Source organism: Ylistrum balloti, unplaced genomic scaffold, assembly GCF_031769215.1.
Source record: "Ylistrum balloti isolate Yb309-2 unplaced genomic scaffold, AGI_CSIRO_Ybal_v1 Utg369798, whole genome shotgun sequence".
Lineage (NCBI taxonomy): Eukaryota > Metazoa > Mollusca > Bivalvia > Pectinida > Pectinidae > Ylistrum > Ylistrum balloti.
In genome coordinates this window covers 1,246,788-1,267,474 of record NW_026781977.1, presented here as the reverse complement: position 1 = coordinate 1,267,474, position 20,687 = coordinate 1,246,788, and the positions used below count along the sequence as shown (strand labels likewise).

The 20,687-nt window shown below is 36.7% G+C and overlaps 1 protein-coding gene across 1 annotated transcript in view; it reads right to left on the bottom strand.

Annotated features, from left to right (window-relative positions):
- LOC132544436 (guanine nucleotide exchange factor DBS-like) overlaps positions 1–398 on the bottom strand; it is a 69,258-nt gene extending 68,860 nt beyond the window's left edge. The window contains exon 1 of the mRNA XM_060208034.1: positions 377–398. Coding sequence (XP_060064017.1) covers positions 377–398 — 22 coding nt within the window. The remainder of the gene's footprint in view (positions 1–376) is intronic.
- Positions 399–20,687: the final 20,289 nt, after the last annotated feature.

Sequence of the window (20,687 nt, the reverse complement as noted above, 5' to 3'; positions counted from 1 at the left end):
AAATTTTGTTTGCTTTTCTTCAAACTACACCAGGAACCTACAGATAAATGTCTAAATATCACGGGCCATTAAACCAGGAAGTTTAGGTCATGTATACTACAGGTATACCATAAAGTTTTAGTCACTTTTATAGGTATTACATGTACATAAATATCTACCTGTAGGTTTTTATCTTATTATTATTGGTAGTAAATATACAAATGTGTGATACTACATGTTTGAAAGTTAAAGCAATAAGATTCAACCAATAGAATCTTCAAGATTTTTACCTGAGTACACCTGAATATACCTTGAGGTACATAAGGTATATATATTACTTATACATATATATTGATCGCAACAAAATCAATCATCATATAAGTATTATTATACCTACCCTTAAACTCTTCACTCAGCATGGTGAATTTTCAGCAGGACGTTTAAAATCTCTGGAAAATACTATTCCTTGACTTTGTGATACATTATTTGAGTGACCTGTCTTCTCCGACTTCTTACTTAATATGTGAGTAAGTAAAATCCTCATATGATGTATATTAAGTACATACACAAGTGTTGAAATGTACGACCTATATTTAAATCTTTGTCACCTTAACGCTTGAACCTGAATCAAGCTACATATATCCAATACACTTTGAACACTTACTGAAGCATATCTTATATGGGTATAAAAGTTCCAGTCTAGATATATATAGCTGTAATAAAGACGTCAGCTGACACAAACACATGACTCTACCCTGTTTCTAAATTTACACACCTGGAAATTTTCGACGGGACCATTAATTAAATACCCTTACAGAGTATTCACTGTTGTAGAATACACTGATATTTATCAAATCATTTGATGAGGTAATTAAAAATTGTATACAAATTAAATGTATTGTTCTTTTAACTTTCAAAAATCTAAAGCAGTGTACATGCATGAACAAAACTAAATGCAATTTAGTTAGGAAGAGAAATTTCCACTACCATTAGAAATTAAATCAAAGTTTAAACTTCCTTAAAAATTCCCAGATTTACTTTTACTTCATTTTTTAATGAAATTAGCTTGAAAATATTCATGAAGACACTGAAAAAAATGTGTGATATATATATCCATCAAGAAAAGACGTTGAAATATTGGGAATTTTGAGATAACATGAAATATTCGTAGAATCAAACATCATAAGTGATTATATGTGAACAAGTGATCAGGTCAGAACTATTACATTTTCTTTTAAAGAAATCGCAACAAATTTTTACTGAATTAAATATACAACGTATGCTAGTACATAGCACACAGAGAGGGGTCTTGAAGGCCAGGGAATTTTGAAATGATGTTTGTTTGTTACATTTTTTACTTCGTGAACAACCAGGGACATATTGAATTGAAGTAGCTGGTGGAGGCTCCCTCACTAACAACTTTCAGGTGCCCCATCACATTTTGTCCAGAGCAATTAGGATAAAGTGTGACTTGCTGAATTCAAGGACCAGACCACTTCAACACAGACAGATTCATTTCTGAGAAACACAAACCGCCATAGGTAGCAGGCGTCATACCACAAATCTTCACGAGGTTTTGTGAATGCTGTAATAAAATGAGCTGTACGTCCTATGTAACTCCTGATAATAAACCCACTCATTTACATTACCGTTCAACAGATCTGTCAACAAATGCTGTTGGAAATGTCCAATAATAAGCCCCCCTCCACCCCCACCCCACTCCCCTTCATTTAAGGTGTAATGAAATATTAAAGATACGTCTTTATAATCAAGTGGTTTGCGGTTTGTGGTTTGTGGTTTGTGGTTTGAATCTTCACAGGGGAGATAACTTCAATCACTTATAAAATGTATTTTTTATTACCATGGTACCTGTCTATATATATATATATATATATATCCTGATGATGAACGCCTGGCAGGTAAAACATATTGACAACTCCAGAACCAAAAAAAAAAACTAACGTTGAGGATGATGATGACTCTTCATTTCATTGTACTACTTTTTAAACTGAAAATGGAAGTTCTTCATAGGAGATCTAATGATACTGGGAGCTGAATCCAACTCTCCACCTTAACTACGGATCAGAATATGGCCATCAAATGTGATCATGATTAAATCGTAACTACACTGGCAAATGAACAGTCATGGGCATGCCTATGTTTGTCTTATTATAATGTATAATAACAATGCAGGACGACTAAAATGGGTCGCTACAAGTATCAGTTACACATTCACTCATGATCATAAGTCCATTGTATCACGAGTTTACAGAGATATTTGATACATCTCAACATTGTACTGTCTCCATTTTTTTTCACAACTTGATAAATACAAAATTAAAAATTTCACTTACTTATATACAAGACAGAAATTGTTAAATCTTCAGAAAAATATTTTACATATGCATGTTAATTGTTTTTTTTACCTACTTGGTAGAATTTTGGTGTGGTGAGTGCAAAGTGGAAATTTTAAGCAACATTTATCAGTATTAACTAAACAAAACAATTAAAACTACACTATTAAAAACTTTTTAAAGACATACTTGTATTTCTTAAATAACAGAATAATACAATATTTTTAATGATGACTTCCTGCCAATGTTAAGGGTCAAAGGTCAGAAATCTTCATAAAAACAATAGAGGAAGGACACCAAGTATGCAATCAATTTCACTTATCAAACCAGCTCTTCCATAAATCTACAAAATGGAGTTGATTATAGCTCCAACCCAAATTAGTAATCTTTTTTGTACATTTCTGAATTTAAAGGTCTTTTTCCAAGAGGTTTATGAGTATTTGAAGACATATTCTCACAAAACCATGACGGACAGTAGAATGTTTATGATTCCATCCACTACAAATAAGAAACATTATTCAACATTTGTAATTTATGTGTTCAAATAAAACAAGACATTTACGATCAATTCAGTGTTTCTGTGAAACCTCTGCTTTTGTAATCAATGTCTCGCTGCCTCTTGAGTCATTGCTAATATTCTACAGCGTATACATCAAGTAATCTCTCATGAAAAATGCACGCCATCATTGACACTCTGTAGGATAACCGTCGCCAAAACAATAACACTGTCATAAAGAAGCTGAGTAATCGTCCCTTTTGCACTGACCACAATCTTAAATCACTGAAATCTCTCAAAAATATCATTAAACCAAAACATCCTTGCAACATACTTGCATGTTTTGACTTTGATTATGAAAATCAGATTTCCTTTTTCAAACCATACACATAAATTTTTTTACAAAATACATTACAAAAGTAGACACACAACCTGAGAATTCTGGTCTATTTACAAATAATAATAATAAAAAAAATAATGAAAAAGCTTAAAGAAGAAACCACCAAAACTGCCTCAAAGACCACTTCTATAGAGGACAAGCACCTGTTTAAAATTACTACTTGGCTTTATTTTGTGATGTCATTCATACCAGCTATAAATTCTCTATATCAAGGCCACCTGCCTATTAAGACCAACTTTCTACCTTTTGTTTATCATTCCAATGTTTCCAATAATCACCAAACTCTATATGCAGATTGGTACATCATTAAAGGTCAGCATCGCACTTGAATATAGGTCACTGTGACCTACAGCACAAGAAGCGCCACATTTATTATACATCACTTAAATGGCTTAAATCATGAGCACTGCAGCTGAGTATAGGTCACTGTGACCTACATCATCAGGAGCACTGCACTTGAATATAGGTCACTGTGACCTACATCATCAGAAGCACTGCACTTGAATATTGGTCATTGTGATATACATCATCAGGATCACTGCACTTAAATATGGGTCACTGTGAACTAAATCATCAGGAGCACCACACTTGAATATAGGTCACTGTGACCTATATCATCAGGAGCACCACACTTGAATATAGGTCACTGTGACCTATCTCATCAGGAGCACCACACTTGAATATAGGTCACTGTGACCTATCTCATCAGGAGCACCACATTTAAATATAGGTCACTGTGACCTATATCATCAGGAGCAGTGCACTTGAATATGGGTCACTGTGATCTACATCATCAGGAGCACCACACTTGATTATAGGTCACTGTGACCTATATCATCAGGAGCAGTGCACTTGAATATAGGTCACTGTGATATACATCATCAGGAGCACTGCACTTGAATATGGGTCACTGTGATCTACATCATCAGGAGCACCACACTTGATTATAGGTCACTGTGACCTATATCATCAGGAGCAGTGCACTTGAATATAGGTCACTGTGACCTATCTCATCAGGAGCACCACATTTAAATATAGGTCACTGTGACCTATATCATCAGGAGCAGTGCACTTGAATATGGGTCACTGTGATCTACATCATCAGGAGCACCACACTTGATTATAGTTCACTGTGACCTATATCATCAGGAGCAGTGCACTTGAATATAGGTCACTGTGATATACATCATCAGGAGCACTGCACTTGAATATGGGTCACTGTGATCTACATCATCAGGAGCACCACACTTGATTATAGGTCACTGTGACCTATATCATCAGGAGCAGTGCACTTGAATATAGGTCACTGTGATATACATCATCAGGAGCACTGCACTTAAATATGGGTCACTGTGACCTACATCATCAGGAGCAGTGCACTTAAATATTGGTCATTGTGATATACATCATCAGGAGCACTGCACTTGAATATGGGTCACTGTGACCTACATCATCAGGAGCACCACATTTAAATATAGGTCACTGTGACCTATATCATCAGGAGCACTGCACTTGAATATGGGTCACTGTGATCTACATCATCAGGAGCACCACACTTGATTATAGGTCACTGTGACCTATATCATCAGGAGCAGTGCACTTGAATATAGGTCACTGTGATATACATCATCAGGAGCACTGCACTTGAATATGGGTCACTGTGACACATCATCAGGAGCACCACACTTGATTATAGTTCACTGTGACCTATATCATCAGGAGCAGTGCACTTGAATATAGGTCACTGTGATATACATCATCAGGAGCACTGCACTTAAATATGGGTCACTGTGACCTACATCATCAGGAGCAGTGCACTTAAATATGGGTCACTGTGAACTAAATCATCAGGAGCACCACACTTGAATATAGGTCACTGTGACCTATATCATCAGGAGCACCACATTTAAATATAGGTCACTGTGACCTATATCATCAGGAGCACTGCACTTGAATATGGGTCACTGTGATCTACATCATCAGGAGCACCACACTTGATTATAGGTCACTGTGACCTATATCATCAGGAGCAGTGCACTTGAATATGGGTCACTGTGAACTAAATCATCAGGAGCACCACACTTGAATATAGGTCACTGTGACCTATATCATCAGGAGCACCACATTTAAATATAGGTCACTGTGACCTATATCATCAGGAGCACTGCACTTGAATATGGGTCACTGTGATCTACATCATCAGGAGCACCACACTTGATTATAGGTCACTGTGACCTATATCATCAGGAGCAGTGCACTTGAATATGGGTCACTGTGACCTACATCATCAGGAGCACTACACTTGATTATAGGTCACTGTGACCTATATCATCAGGAGCAGTGCACTTGAATATAGGTCACTGTGATATACATCATCAGGAGCACTGCACTTAAATATGGGTCACTGTGACCTACATCATCAGGAGCACCACATTTGAATATAGGTCACTGTGACCTATATCATCAGGAGCAGTGCACTTGAATATGGGTCACTGTGACCTACATCATCAGGAGCACTGCACTTGATTATAGGTCACTGTGACCTATATCATCAGGAGCAGTGCACTTGAATATGGGTCACTGTGACCTACATCATCAGGAGCACTGCACTTGAATATGGGTCACTGTGACCTACATCATCAGGAGCACTGCACTTGAATATAGGTCACCTACATCATCAAGAGCACTGCACGTGAATGTAGGTCACTTTGACCTACATCATCAGGAGCACTGCACTTGAATATAAGTTATTTAAATGACCTACCATTATAAGCAGCACTGCACTTATCGGGTCATTTTAACTTAAAACCTACCAAATTTAACCTGTACCTAACACTCAGGGGATCAACAATATAACTTCGGACTCAAAGTAAGTCTGGATTGGATTAATTACCTTACAGCTGGGACAGTGAGATACCATCTACTGAACAGGCATATTAACACACAGTCCTGAGCTTATTGTTGGATAAAAACAATACATATATTTTACTATTGCCTATACTTAGCTGTAGATTCATTTTAAGCAGGGACTTGGTGTATGTTTCCATACACAAATTTCATAACCTTGGTTCTTGTTTATTTATTTATTACCCTTGGAAATTGATGCAGATACTTGAAATACAGCGCTTCTTCCCCGCTTCTTCCCTGTGCTTCAGACTACCCTCTGCTAGACATCAGAGACTACATATGTTCAGCAGAAAGTTTTTTTACTGCAATTGTCCATTAAAAAGTATTTCCATTTTTTATCATTATCTTAACATGTGTGTCTGCAGGATAAAGCCTGACATCTTAATTTTGTAAAAAGCAAGACATTTGTTCTATACATGCTGGGGGAAATTTGTTTCAAATTCAAGAGAATTTGCTTTTAAGTCAGGCATTCCTTTTTCCCCATCAGCTGATTGCTAATGTTGTCTGATGAGTCCTTACAGAGAAAGCATGCAAGTACAGGAAAGTCAATAGTCTGGGAACGATTCAATTCAACTTGTTTTCAGTGAAATCCCCAAGGGCACTTTTTTTTCTTCCAATACATTTAAAAAAGCTTTCCACACCTATAGCTGTGTCTTGAAACATTGCATTAATCGTCCCGATAGCAACATTATGTTCGTGACAAAATGTTTTTAAGAACATGAAGCAGACATGTTAAATCTGACCAAACTAAGGATGAAAAAGGTCTTGCATGTTTATGTAATTCTCCACATGTTTTTGTTGAAGCGAAAACAACAGAACCTCCTTCCTCAATGTTAAATCCCTGTTAGAAATCATAGATTAATGCTGCAATGATAATTAACAGCTATAAAACAATGATATCTAGAAATAAAAGATCTCTGCAAGGATTTGTCACTAAGTGCTAGCTGTCATTGATTGCAGTTCTGTACCCACAAACATCTTTCTGCTAATTTTCCTTCTGAACACTCCAGCAAACAGTGATTGGTCATCACAGCTGACCCATCAACCAGAGGATGCAACAGAATCGAGGTCAAAATGGCCAGCCCATGAAGTTAGAATCCACCTGACAATTTGCTGTCAACAGTAGATTCCAGAGCTTTATGTCACCAATGCCTCACCATACTAGCAGCTGGGTTTACCAACAGCACAGAAATCTGTCAGTTCACATTTATACAAAGCAAAAGAAAAATTTACATACATGCCTTCTGAAAGGGTTACAATTATTGTAAGGTTGTTTGGGTTTTTTTTCTCGGGTGGATTGGGGTTTGAGGGGTGGGGAGGGGCTCAAAAGCGTAACACATGTGAAAACTTCTAATTCATCCATTTGTAACCTGAAATAACAGTGAATGTTAGAAAATAATTCCTGTTGTAAATTGTAAAATATTTTACATTTTACTAAAACAAGTGCAATGTATAATCAGGGGAGTGATACTTTTTGTTAAGATATCATAATTTACTCACGATAGTAAGTACACTATTGATAAACAATCTAAGTTCTGAAGGTAAAATTTAAAAACAAAACCAACTTGGTACAAAGGACTCGTGCAACTAAATCATATCAAGAGCTGCTTTTTCATAAGGACTTAGTCACTTTCGCTTTAAATTTTGTGAAACACTGCCCCAACGAGGGTAGATTTACGATTGGTAACAAATTTTCCCATTAAAGAAATCTGCAGGTACGTTGTACTTGACTTTATAAAAATTTCAAAGTTTATGGGTGAATAGAAACAGGTCCAGAAAATTTTGGTAAATCTTCATCATGCTTCCTTCACAACACATAGGAAGATTGCTGGCAGCTCTCCCACATGTTCCCAAGAGGGAGGTCCCCCTTGTCAATGCCGAGTGCGACCCCCATACCTTATGAAGCAACATCAGACTGGTTGATATACAGCATATGTCAGTATATCTCTGCGTGGTCAATCCCACCTATTTTGTCCTGTTTTTCGAAACTGCTACAAATTCTCACAGACAATAAGGATAGAGGCAGTCCTATTAGTCAGCAATATAATCATTCCCATGGTGGTTACAAGGTGGAGGAAAGGCGGCTGGGAGTGACAGAGAAATTAGATAGAACTTAAAATAAATAATCCTTGAAAGCATTCTTTAAACAGCTAGAACAAATACAGTTTTTAATCATGAATATGTATTTATACTTTATGAATGACTTTGTGTAACTTACAAAAAGAAATGATCAGCATGCAGCGTTAATATCTAACCGTATAGACAAAGATGAAGAGATTGTTTATTAACCCGTACATAACGTCAGGCCCTATATCTGTGTGTAAACAATCTGTGAAGGCAAACAAGCCAAATAAGTTCGATATTTACTATTTTACATTTTTTTAAATAAATCAATTAAATGAAGGATTATCTGTGTATTAATTCATTTGCAAACTTTATTAAATGTTTCACTGACAATCTTGATAAATTGTTCTCCGTTGTCTGTTATATCAACAGAGTTTGGTCAACATAGCAGTGACCACTTCGTAACAAAGGGTGTGTTGTCAGTGTGGCCCCATTCCGTGCATCAAATTGACAAAATTGGTAAAAACTGACTCTGCAGCTTATATACCAATAGGGCTTAAAACCCAGACAACAGAGTATGTTAAAAGCAATTAATTAGATCAAAATTTGTAACAGTCAATCTTTCTCTCCTATATTTACTGCAAAATTAATCTATTTTGCAAAATTATGCAACATTCTATTTCATAAATGTAATTTCATTTATTTATTTTCTACAGAAGTTCAAAAAAAAAAAATAGATTGGAGCGTCTTTTAAATTATGTGGGAGGAACAAATGGAGTAGAACCCTGGAGAAAACATTTCACATCTGATCAGGAAAGTCACTGCCAAATTTTCATCAACACTAAGGTCCCATGATACAAAGCCAAAGTGCAGACCTGAATTCACACAGAAAACAAAGACAAAGGAGATCAGCTGAGCCATGAATACACGGGCATGACTACAACAAACAACTGTGATGTCAAACTGACAATTTTCAAGAAAATCAGCTTGTACAACGGGAATTTATGATATTGATTTCACATAACAGTATACATATACTCCATCATTAAATTTTTCAAACACGGATTCACAGAGTATAGTTTGCCAAAGTTGGCGCCACATCCAAAGTCTACAAAAGTTCAAAAAAACTGTTTGAGTGAAATATCACATATGAATTTTGAAAGAGCAGCTCATTTTTAAAACTTTTGAAAAAATACTGCCCTGAGAGTCTATTCTGACATAGCTACAAAAATGTAGTTTTATACAAGGTACTGGTTATTTTCCTTGCAAAAAAATAGAGAAATTTTATCTTATGTACAGTTAAAGTCCCATCAATGATATTTTACTGCCTATAATAAAAAAAAAAGAAAAAAAACCCCGCTGGATTGATGATTCAGATGTAACACAGAGCACCTCATCGACCAAAGGTGGCGCCAGTTTGATAACAAAATAGTCAAGGCTGAAATCCATAACTCCAGTCTGAGAGCCAAGCTTCAGATACACCAATGAATCTTCATAGTTTCATCAATTTGCATTCAATGATTTGAAAACAAATACATAAATATTTTCCTTTTTTTCTGAATTATAACAAATAAATAGAATTTTGAATTAACTTTGATTTTTAAAAAGAAGAAAGTAACACTATTTTCTCAGTAATTTTAAAACTTAATACTTGATATTTTTTTCCTTATTGAATCTCATATCTACATAACTCTGTGTGAAGTTTATCTGCCGTCTAAGTGAGATCTATATGACGTCTATGTGTTGTCTATATGATGTCTATGTGTGGTCTATGTGGCGTCTATGTGAAGTCTATTTGATGTCTGTGTGTGGTAAATATGACGTCTAAGTGAGGTCTATATGACGTATATGTCTGGTCTATATGACGTCTATGTATGTTCTATATGACATCTATGTGAAGTCTATTTGATGTCTGTGTGGTCTATGTAGCATCTATGTGTGGTCTATGTGTGGTCTATGTGAGGTCTATGTGGTCTATGTGTGGTCTAAGTGGTCTATGTGTGGTCTATTTGTGGTCTATGTGAGGTCTATGTGGTCTATGTGGCACCTATGTGAGGTCTCTGTGTGGTCTATGTGAGGTCTAAGTGGTCTATGTGAGGTCTATGTGGTCTATGTGTGGTCAATGTGAGGTCTATGTGGTCTATGTGTGGTCTAAGTGGTCTATGTGAGGTCTATGTGGTCTATGTGTGGTCTATGTGACGTCTATGTGGTCCATATGAGGTCTATGTGGTCTATGTGGCACCTATGTGAGGTCTATGTGTGGTCTATGTGAGGTCTATGTGGTCTATGTGGCATCTATGTGGCGTCTATGTCTGGTCTATATGGCATCTATGTATGGTCTATATGACTTCTTTGTGAGGTCAAGATTTCTTTGAGGTCTAAGTGAGGTAAATATGACATCTATGTGTGGTATCTATTACATCTATGTATGGTCTGTATGGCGTCTATGTAAGGTCTAGATTTAAATATGGTCTTTGTGAGGTTTTCATCAGGTTTACTTGAGGTCTAGATCTATATGTCTATTTGAAGTCAAGATCTATATGACAGATTTGATGTCTATGTGACATCTATATGTGGTCTATGTGGCGTCTATGTATGGTCTATGTGGCATCTATGAGGTCTATGTGGCGTCTATGTGTGGTCTATGTGGGGTCTATGTGGCGTCTATGTGTGGTCTATGTGGCATCTATGTGGCGTCTATGTGTGGTCTATGTGCGGTCAATGTGTGGTCTATGTGGCGCCTATGTGTGGTCTATGTGGCGTCTTTGTGGTCTATGTGTGGTCTATGTGGTGTCTATGTGTGGTCTATGTGGCGTCTATGTATAGTCTTTGTTGCGTCTATGTATGGTCTATGTGGCATCTATATGAGGTCTATGTGGTCTATGTGGCATCTTTGTGTGGTCTATATGTGGTCTATGTGGCACCTATGTGTGGTCTATATGTGGTCTATGTGGCGTCTATGTGTGGTCTGTGTGGCGTATAAGTGTGGTCTATATGTAGTCTATGTGGCGTCTATGTGTGGTCTATATGTGGTCTATGTGGCGTCTATGTGTGGTCTATGTGTGGTCTATGTGGCGTCTGTGTGGTCTATATGTGGTCTATGTGGCCTCTATTTATGGTCTATGTGTGGTCTATGTGGCATCTATGTGTGGTCTATGTGTGGTCTATGTGGCATCTATGTGGTCAATGTGGCGTCTATGTGAAGTCTATGTGTGGTCTATGTGGCATCTATGTGTTGTCTATGTGAGGTCTATGTGGCGTCTGTTAGGTCTATGTGGCGTCTATGTGTGGTCTATGTATGGTCTATGTATGGTCTATGTGAAGTCTTTGTGTGGTCTATGTGAGGTCTATGTGGCGTCTGTTAGGTCTATATTGCGTCTTTGTGTGGTCTATGTATGGTCTATGTGAGGTCTAAGTGTGGTCTATGTGAGGTCTTTGTGAGTCATTTGTGAAGTCAATATGATAGTTATGAGAAGTCTAGAACTATATTAGGTCAAAGCGAGATATATGGTCTATATGATGTCTATGTGAGGTTTAAATCAGGTCTGACATTGTACAATTCTGTGTGAGGTCTGACATTGTACAATTCTGTGTGAGGTCTGACATTGTACGATTCTGTGTGAGGTCTGACATTGTACAATTCTGTGTGAGGTCTGACATTGTAAGATTCTGTGTGAGGTCTGACATTGTAAGATTCTGTGTGAGGTCTGACATTGTAAGATTCTGTGTGAGGTCTGACTGACAGTTGTACGATTCTGTGTGAGGTCTGACATTGTATGATTCTGTGTGAGGTCTGACATTGTAAGATTCTGTGTGAGGTCTGACTGACAGTTGTACGATTCTGTGTGAGGTCTGACATTGTACGATTCTGTGTGAGGTCTGACTGACAGATGAAAGATTCTGTGTGAGGTCTGACTGACAGTTGTACGATTCTTTGTAAGGTCTGACATTGTATGATTCAGTGTGAGGTCTGACTGACAGATGAAAGATTCTGTATGAGGTCTGACATTGTAAGATTCTGTGTGATGTCTGACTGACAGATGTAAGATTCTGTGTGAGGTCTAACTGATAGATGTAAGATTCTGTGTGAGGTCTAACTGACAGATGTACTATTTTGTGCGAGGTCTGACTGACAGTTGTACAATTCTGTGTGAGGTCTGACATTGTAAGATTCTGTGCGAGGTCTGACATTGTACGATTCTGTGCGAGGTCTGACATTGTACGATTCTGTGCGAGGTCTGACTGACAGATTTACAATTCTGTGCGAGGTCTGACATTGTACGATTCTGTGTGAGGTCTGACATTGTATGATTCTGTGCGAGGTCTGACATTGTACGATTCTGTGCGAGGTCTGACTGACAGATGTAAGATTCTGTGTGAGGTCTGACATTGTAAGATTCTGTGCGAGGTCTGAAATTGTAAGATTCTGTGTGAAGTCTGACATTGTAAGATTCTGTGTGAGGTCTGACTGACAGATGTAAGATTCTGTGTGAGGTCTGACATTGTAAGATTCTGTGCGAGGTCTGACATTGTAAGATTCTGTGTGAGGTCTGACATTGTAAGATTCTGTGTGAGGTCTGACTGACAGTTGTACGATTCTGTGTGAGGTCTGACATTGTAAGATTCTGTGTGAGGTCTGACTGACAGATGAAAGATTCTGTATGAGGTCTGACATTGTAAGATTCTGTGTGAGGTCTAACTGACAGATGTAAGATTCTGTGTGATGTCTGACTGACAGATGTAAGATTCTGTGTGAGGTCTGACTGACAGATGTAAGATTCTGTGTGAGGTCTGACATTGTAAGATTCTGTGTGAGGTCTGACATAGTACGATTATGTGTGAGGTCTGACATTGTACAATTCTGTGCGAGGTCTGACTGACAGATGTAAGATTCTGTGTGAGGTCTGACTGACAGATGTACGATTCTGTGTGAGGTCTGACTGACAGATGTAAGATTCTGTGTGAGGTCTGACTGACAGATGTACGATTCTGTGTGAGGTCTGACTGACAGATGTACGATTCTGTGTGAGGTCTGACTGACAGTTGTACGATTCTGTGTGAGGTCTGACTGACAGATGTACGATTCTGTGTGAGGTCTGACTGACAGATGTAAGATTCTGTGTGAGGTCTGACTGACAGTTGTAAGATTCTGTGTGAGGTCTGACATTGTACGATTCTGTATGAGGTCTGACTGACAGATGTAAGATTCTGTGTGAGGTCTGACTGACAGATGTACGATTCTGTGTGAGGTCTGACTGACAGATGTACGATTCTGTGTGAGGTCTGACTGACAGATGTACGATTCTGTGTGAGGTCTGACTGACAGATGTAAGATTCTGTGTGAGGTCTGACTGACAGTTGTACGATTCTGTGTGAGGTCTGACTGACAGATGTACGATTCTGTGTGAGGTTTGACTGACAGATGTAAGATTCTGTGTGAGGTCTGACTGACAGATGTACGATTCTGTGTGAGGTCTGACTGACAGATGTACGATTCTGTGTGAGGTCTGACTGACAGATGTACGATTCTGTATGAGGTCTGACAGATGTACGATTCTGTGTGAGGTCTGACAGATGTAAGATTCTGTGTGAGGTCTGACTGACAGATGTACGATTCTGTGTGAGGTCTGACAGATGTAAGATTCTGTGTGAAGTCTGACTGACAGATGTACGATTCTGTGTGAGGTCTGACTGACAGATGTACGATTCTGTGTGAGGTCTGACAGATGTAAGATTCTGTGTGAGGTCTGTCTGACAGATGTAAGATTCTGTGTGAGGTCTGACTGACAGATGTACAATTCTGTGTTAGGTCTGACTGACAGATGTAAGATTCTGTGTGAGGTCTGACTGACAGATGTAAGATTCTGTGTGAGGTCTGACTGACAGATGTACGATTCTGTGTGAGGTCTGACTGACAGATGTAAGATTCTGTGTGAGGTCTGACTGACAGATGTAAGATTCTGTGTGAGGTCTGACTGACAGATGTAAGATTCTGTGTGAGGTCTGACTGACAGATGTACGATTCTGTGTGAGGTCTGACTGACAGTTGTACGATTCTGTGTGAGGTCTGACTGACAGATGTACGATTCTGTGTGAGGTCTGACTGACAGTTGTACGATTCTGTGTGAGGTCTGACTGACAGATGTAAGATTCTGTGTGAGGTCTGACTGACAGATGATCGCACACCTTTCACATCTACATATAGTATATGTTGGTATTGATTTTTGACGCGGCCCAAGCAGGACTCTATATTTAGTCCCATGCTTATGACTCATCATCGTCTATATCAAATATTGACAAATGCAGTCCTGCCATCGGAAACATCCCTTATTATTAAACCCAGCGTTTACTACTGCCCAGCCTTCTTATTATGATTTATTACATTCCATATATATAATTTACCCCTAAAGCCAGGAGCAGGCAAATCCTATATCACATCTGTAGACGTAATTCTTCAGCACTGATACTGTAGGGACAATCTATTAAAGACGATATCTCTGCTACAATACATGTACCTCTGTTATCTACATTCATAGGGAAAAAGGTCACTATCTCCATCAAATAAAACCAAAAAAGAGTTCTACTTTTTAGCTGAATCTGAAAAGTACTTCTGGTATTTCGGCTCAGACCAAGTACAAATGTCTTAGCAGATTAAGATGACTTTCCCAAAACATCAAACAGTACTAATACTTAAAACCACTCAACCATTGTTAATGTCTCAAACTCTTTTGGTCTTCAAGGTCTTTGACTCCTGCAATCACCATTTTTTTTTTAAATTCTTTTATTTTTATCACTCAAACTACACATAATCAAGCATGTAGAATGCATTGTATGTTGTTCATTATCGCTATAAAATATTTTTTCCAAAGAAAAAATGTATAAAGCATTACATTTAACCAAAGATTTTTTTTTTCTAATCTGACTACAGATTTTGTTTGAAATATATTTCCTGATGTGATGAATAATTTGGCTTAGTTTTGACTATGTTATAATTTCAGATAGGCCTGTTTTTATTTCATTCTCATCAACAATGAGCCTGTCGTTAAAAGCCCACCATAGTAGATCTATAGCTGCTCAGCAAAACTACATACAAGTACTAATTCAATGTATTGGTGTTGTTGTAAGCCCCTCCCTTGACCTTCAGTTAGAGGTCACGATCGAAGGTCACCTGAAGGCCTTCTCACAGGATGAACTAACTATATATAAGACATCCTATTGACGTTTTGATTATTTGATTAAAACTTAATTTCAGAAAAAATGTTGTGGAACTTTGTCAATCTATATAGTGTGACAAGTCTATTAGTTTCTTGGCACTAAAGCTTCTGGATGAAGACAGCATGATAGTCATGATTATCATAAAAACTTTCTGAAATCCATGATATGACCTTCAATATGCAATATCCAGTAATCTTAAGGTTTAATTATGTACCAATATATACACATCATCGAAAACTACATGCATTTGTCCAATTCCAAAATGTCAAAGTTAACTGGTTATACTAAACATGTATACGACTAACTATTAATTTGTCAGGAAATTAGTGTAAGTGGTGTCAAAGATTCCAAATTGACTCCTAAATATGGCATATGTTGGCTCCCCCCCCCCTTTCCTGGAAGCTGCACTAATAAGTTTTATATAACTTAACATAGTTTCCATGAATCATCGTTGTATATATAATGATCATGTGACTAACATTATTCCCCACCAGCTGTTAACTTAAGTATTATTGCTTCTCAGATTGTCCGTCATATATCAACTACATGTACATATGTGTAAAGTATAAAAAAAAAACCCAAAGCTGCTACAATATATATTACTTATATATTTACAAATATTATATTTTATATATAAAATATTCTATGTAAAGGCCCCTCATACCAAACATAGAATACTTAATGAAGCATTCATGTGAGATAAAAATCTTTGAATGTTCCAACTCAATTTTAAAATAAAAAAAAAAAAAATACCATGACTTAAAAACTATGGATGATTCGAGGAAATTCTTGATTGACAGTCCCTCTAAATAACAATAGGAAACTTATTCATTGCTTCAAACATCTAGATTTCTGTTTAGAAACTGGTTTCCATGGATACCATTGGCACCATTTTCAGGATGGAGTCAGAGTTCCCATGGAAACGTAATTATCTATTGTTTAAGTTGTTGTCACAAATACAAAATGAAATTCAATAACACCGAGGTTCAGACATAAAATGTCAACACAATCATTAAACACAGATCACTGTGAATATCTCAGCAAACACAAAACTCAAACTGTAATAAAAAAAATCTTCTAAATCATTTTTAATACAAGGACGTCAACATAAATCTCAAGGAGAGCCCAAATGATATAACTTGGTTTCAGCAAATCATACTTCTGTGACTGAAGGACTTAATGTGTTCCAGAGAAATCCATTAAATTGGATAAGAATATTCAATGTAGTGTTGTTCTGCTTTAGGTTAAAGTGAAATTTCATTTTAATTTCAATTTAATTGACTTAAAAGGCATTTAAATCATAAATAACTGGCAATATCTTCATACAACATAAAACGTATATTTTCATCTTAGTATGAGACCACTGCCATTCAAATTAGGAAAAAAGGGACATAACTCTATTTAATTTTAAGATACAACAATGATCTAATCTAATTTCATAAGGTGTTTTCCTATCAAATTTGATACTTGTAGGAGACACTTCAAGATATTTACTGGACTTTTAAGCAGAAGAATAAAGGGTCATAATTCTGTATATCTTAATATCAAAGTCCAGAATTTTATCAAGTGAAACTCTGTCACCACAAAAAGCACTCCCATATAAGGAAGTACAGAATCATGTGCAGTCCTGTTATAGTGGACGTCCAGTCTGTTTATTATGTTAACAATTTCAAAACTGTACAACATACCCATGACATAAAACAAGGAAAATTGAACTTTTTCTGTTTCTCAATCACGAAGGTATTCAAACTTAAACAGGAACACAGATTTTATTCGGCAATTACACAGGACTTTCATGTTCCTTTCTTTGTCACATAGAGAGATTCAAACACACTGAAGTAACAGATTTTCTCAATCTTACACAGATACTATGTTCCTTAATATCTGCTACCAAGGGCCAACAGATTCAAATACAGTAGGAGTTATAGATTCTATATCTCTTATCACACAGGTAAGTTTTGCTCCTATGTCTAGTTTTATTTCTACATCACATGAGTTTGAAGTGAGAGATTCTATTTCTCAATTATAAAACATGAAATATTCAATAAAGAATAGTAAAATTGATGAAATATACACTCTTTCTAAATTTCGTATTTACATACCTGGAGGAGGAGGTTGCCCAGGCTCTTCAAGTTGTGTATGTTTAAGAGCATAGGCTGCCTCATGTCTTTGTTTATTAAGCTCAGCTAATCTTTCTTTCATTTCAAAATCATCATCAGCATCAGGACCCCACTCAGACTCACTGGTTGTTGTTGTGTTGCTAAGCTGACGATGATGTCCAGCACGTGGGGGTGCATTTCCTAGCCCCAAATAATATGCCCTATCAGGGCTGTCATCAGTTGTGTCATCAGTGGAATACTGTGATCCTGAGTATTGTGATGAACTATACATGCATGGGGCCACACCTAAAGTGTCCTGGCTTCCCGTTGCCTGATTATAATCATCCAAAACTGATGACTTTCGTCGAAAATTTTCAAGAAAGTTGTCAATGTCGCGTTCAATTTTTGCTACCTGTGAGCCTTGCAGGGCTGTTGGACGAACTCCACTTACAGCGTTAAACACTTTCTTCATCCTGATATTAACTGATGCCATAACATAACATAACAAATCCACATATACAAGCTCTGTAGCTGCACTCAGCCATCCGTGACCATGTACAAGCTAGTGACATTTCTATATCAAAATACATCCCATGTTTGTAAGCTGATATTACCAACAGTACAGTACACTTTTGATACTGATCTTATCAAGGCGACAGGACTGGTAAACAACACAAATTACAGTGATTCCTTAATTCTGAAAAAGTCATTTTCCTTAATTTCTTCTTAATACGTTCGACTAAATGAGTGGTTTATCGGCTCTACTACTTCTTCATTTACTAAAAATCTGCAAACTTTGCATACCAAACACACAATCCAGCATCTTTTCATTTGCTTCAGGAATGAAAAAAAATGGCTGACTCATCAAAATTGAACCAACACAGAAACAGCACACTCTGTATAAAGCGAAAACCGATTCCTTCTACTTATACAATTCCCCTGTCAATTTGTAAACTTCACATTTGTCTGTAAACTTCTGGGGCTGGAATTCTTAATTATGTTATTGTATAACCAGCCTACCACATACAACCACATTTAACATTGTCATCATCTCCGTGTCCCACATCAATCGGTCGTTAACCATCAAGTGACTCAAGGCCTTTGATTCTAAGCCAGAAGTTCGAATCGTAATTGGTATGACCACAATTCTTTAGACTTGATAATTGGTTTCCAAAGCATGATTAATTTTCTTCTTTTCGGAACAGCTTGGAATTATCCCGTCAGTGCTGAGAGACAAAGTGCTTAACATATTACAAAGTTCTGTCCCTAAGGTAATTATAAGAATTGGAATTTTAAGACAAAATATGCATTGACTACTATCTCAGACTGGTGATTACAATCTTCTGGATATTTATCCATTAAAATCCAACTTCGTTTTTACCAGTTCCAATTAACAGAAAACAAATAATCAAAAATGTTGTTCCTAAGAACTTATCGTTTACAAAAATCCTTGTCACAAATTCTAACTGAATTTCAGCATTTTTCATCCAGCATTTGATGATATATCTTCTCTCTGTTTAAGAAATTTGAGTCAAGTTTGAAACAGGAGAGTTCATAAATTTGTTGAACATAAGGCTTTATCACGAACCTGAAACTCTACAATGGTGGGAACAGACATTTATATAGAAATGTCACACTTTTCACTCAACTTAATTGGCAAGGACGGTATCATATGACCACGCCACGTTTTAGGTCAAACGTATGTTAAAATTTCTAAAGAATTTAATCTAAATGAAGATGATCAACCTCCAAAAAACTAATTATTCTGAAATTGTCATGAAAATTCTGATAGAATATCACCAGATATTACATAGCGATAAATCAGACACTACGTTAACCATGTATATAATAATTAACAATTCTCTTCTGACCATTTTCCTATTTTCACTCATCAAAAAGAAACTGCAGTTGCATTCTTCTATGTAATATTCTGAATAATTTACAAAGTGTTTCATCAAAATAAGATATTTCAAAATTTAGTCATGAATAGAACTGATTAGAGTATCAGGTGATGACTCTTTCTTATAGCAAAACGTTGGTTTGTTACCTGAGTTGTCAGTATCTGGTGTTCATGGAGATGTGACTACAGGTACAGATATACTGTCACAATTTATGTCCTACAGTCATGAGAGCTGTAAACACTATACACTAAATTTTATACCATTGTCAGTCTGTGATGTGAATCTCAGAGGATATATCACAATACAAAAATACTCCTCACATCAGAAATAAGTCAGGTGAACAATTTGGCATGATTTTTCGTAAACTTTGATATCAGTCTTTTTTTGATAAAATGGTCATTCAATGAGGTAACGTCTCACAAATTGCACTTAATTTTGAGAATCTGAGATGTAATAACTGCCTGGATTCAAAAAATTTTGCTAATGATAAATATGACCATACGTTACAGGCAAACCACGCAGAAATCCAGAATATTATCCTATGTAAATATCCCAGGTATACAGTGTTAACGATGATTACACTAAATTAGAAAAATGTCCAGAACATCTGACAGTCATCACACACCTGTGCTGACCTAACCATTATGAATATAAACACCTGTCTGTTGCGGAGTCTATGATGGTATCAAAGTCGTTAGCGTACCTGTAGTTATATGCCTGCAATCACCTGTTACAACCAAGCATTTTCTGAATGCAGTCCGATCAATTTTGCATTTGTATTCAGCACCTAGATCAGTCTCCAAATAATTTATCTTTTATGATCCATGGGAAGAATCTACCAGATCTGGCTTCATACCTGCAATTCAAACCTCATTCACACATCAGTACTGTTCTGTCTATGTAATTGACTGTAGGCAAGATTAATACTGACTTAAGTCTCTGGATACAAGTTTATCCTCTATTTCAGCCATAGATTTTTGCTTGTTGGATGTTTTTACCCTTTTTCAAGAAGTCCTACATCTTATGCAATTTCTTTAGTAAGCATTTTTGACAATTATATCAGACTTTCTCTCACCATTTTTTTTTCAAATTAGGCAATTCATACAAGCATTTTATCTAATGTGTGAACTCCATGAAGAGCACAATTGTACAAACTAGAATGATATAAGCTTTCCGATGAACATTTCACTAAGTTGAATTTTGAGGAATCCCTTTGTCAAACATATATGTAAGCTCTCCAGTGAGCATTTGTACAATATGTATTTAGTCCAG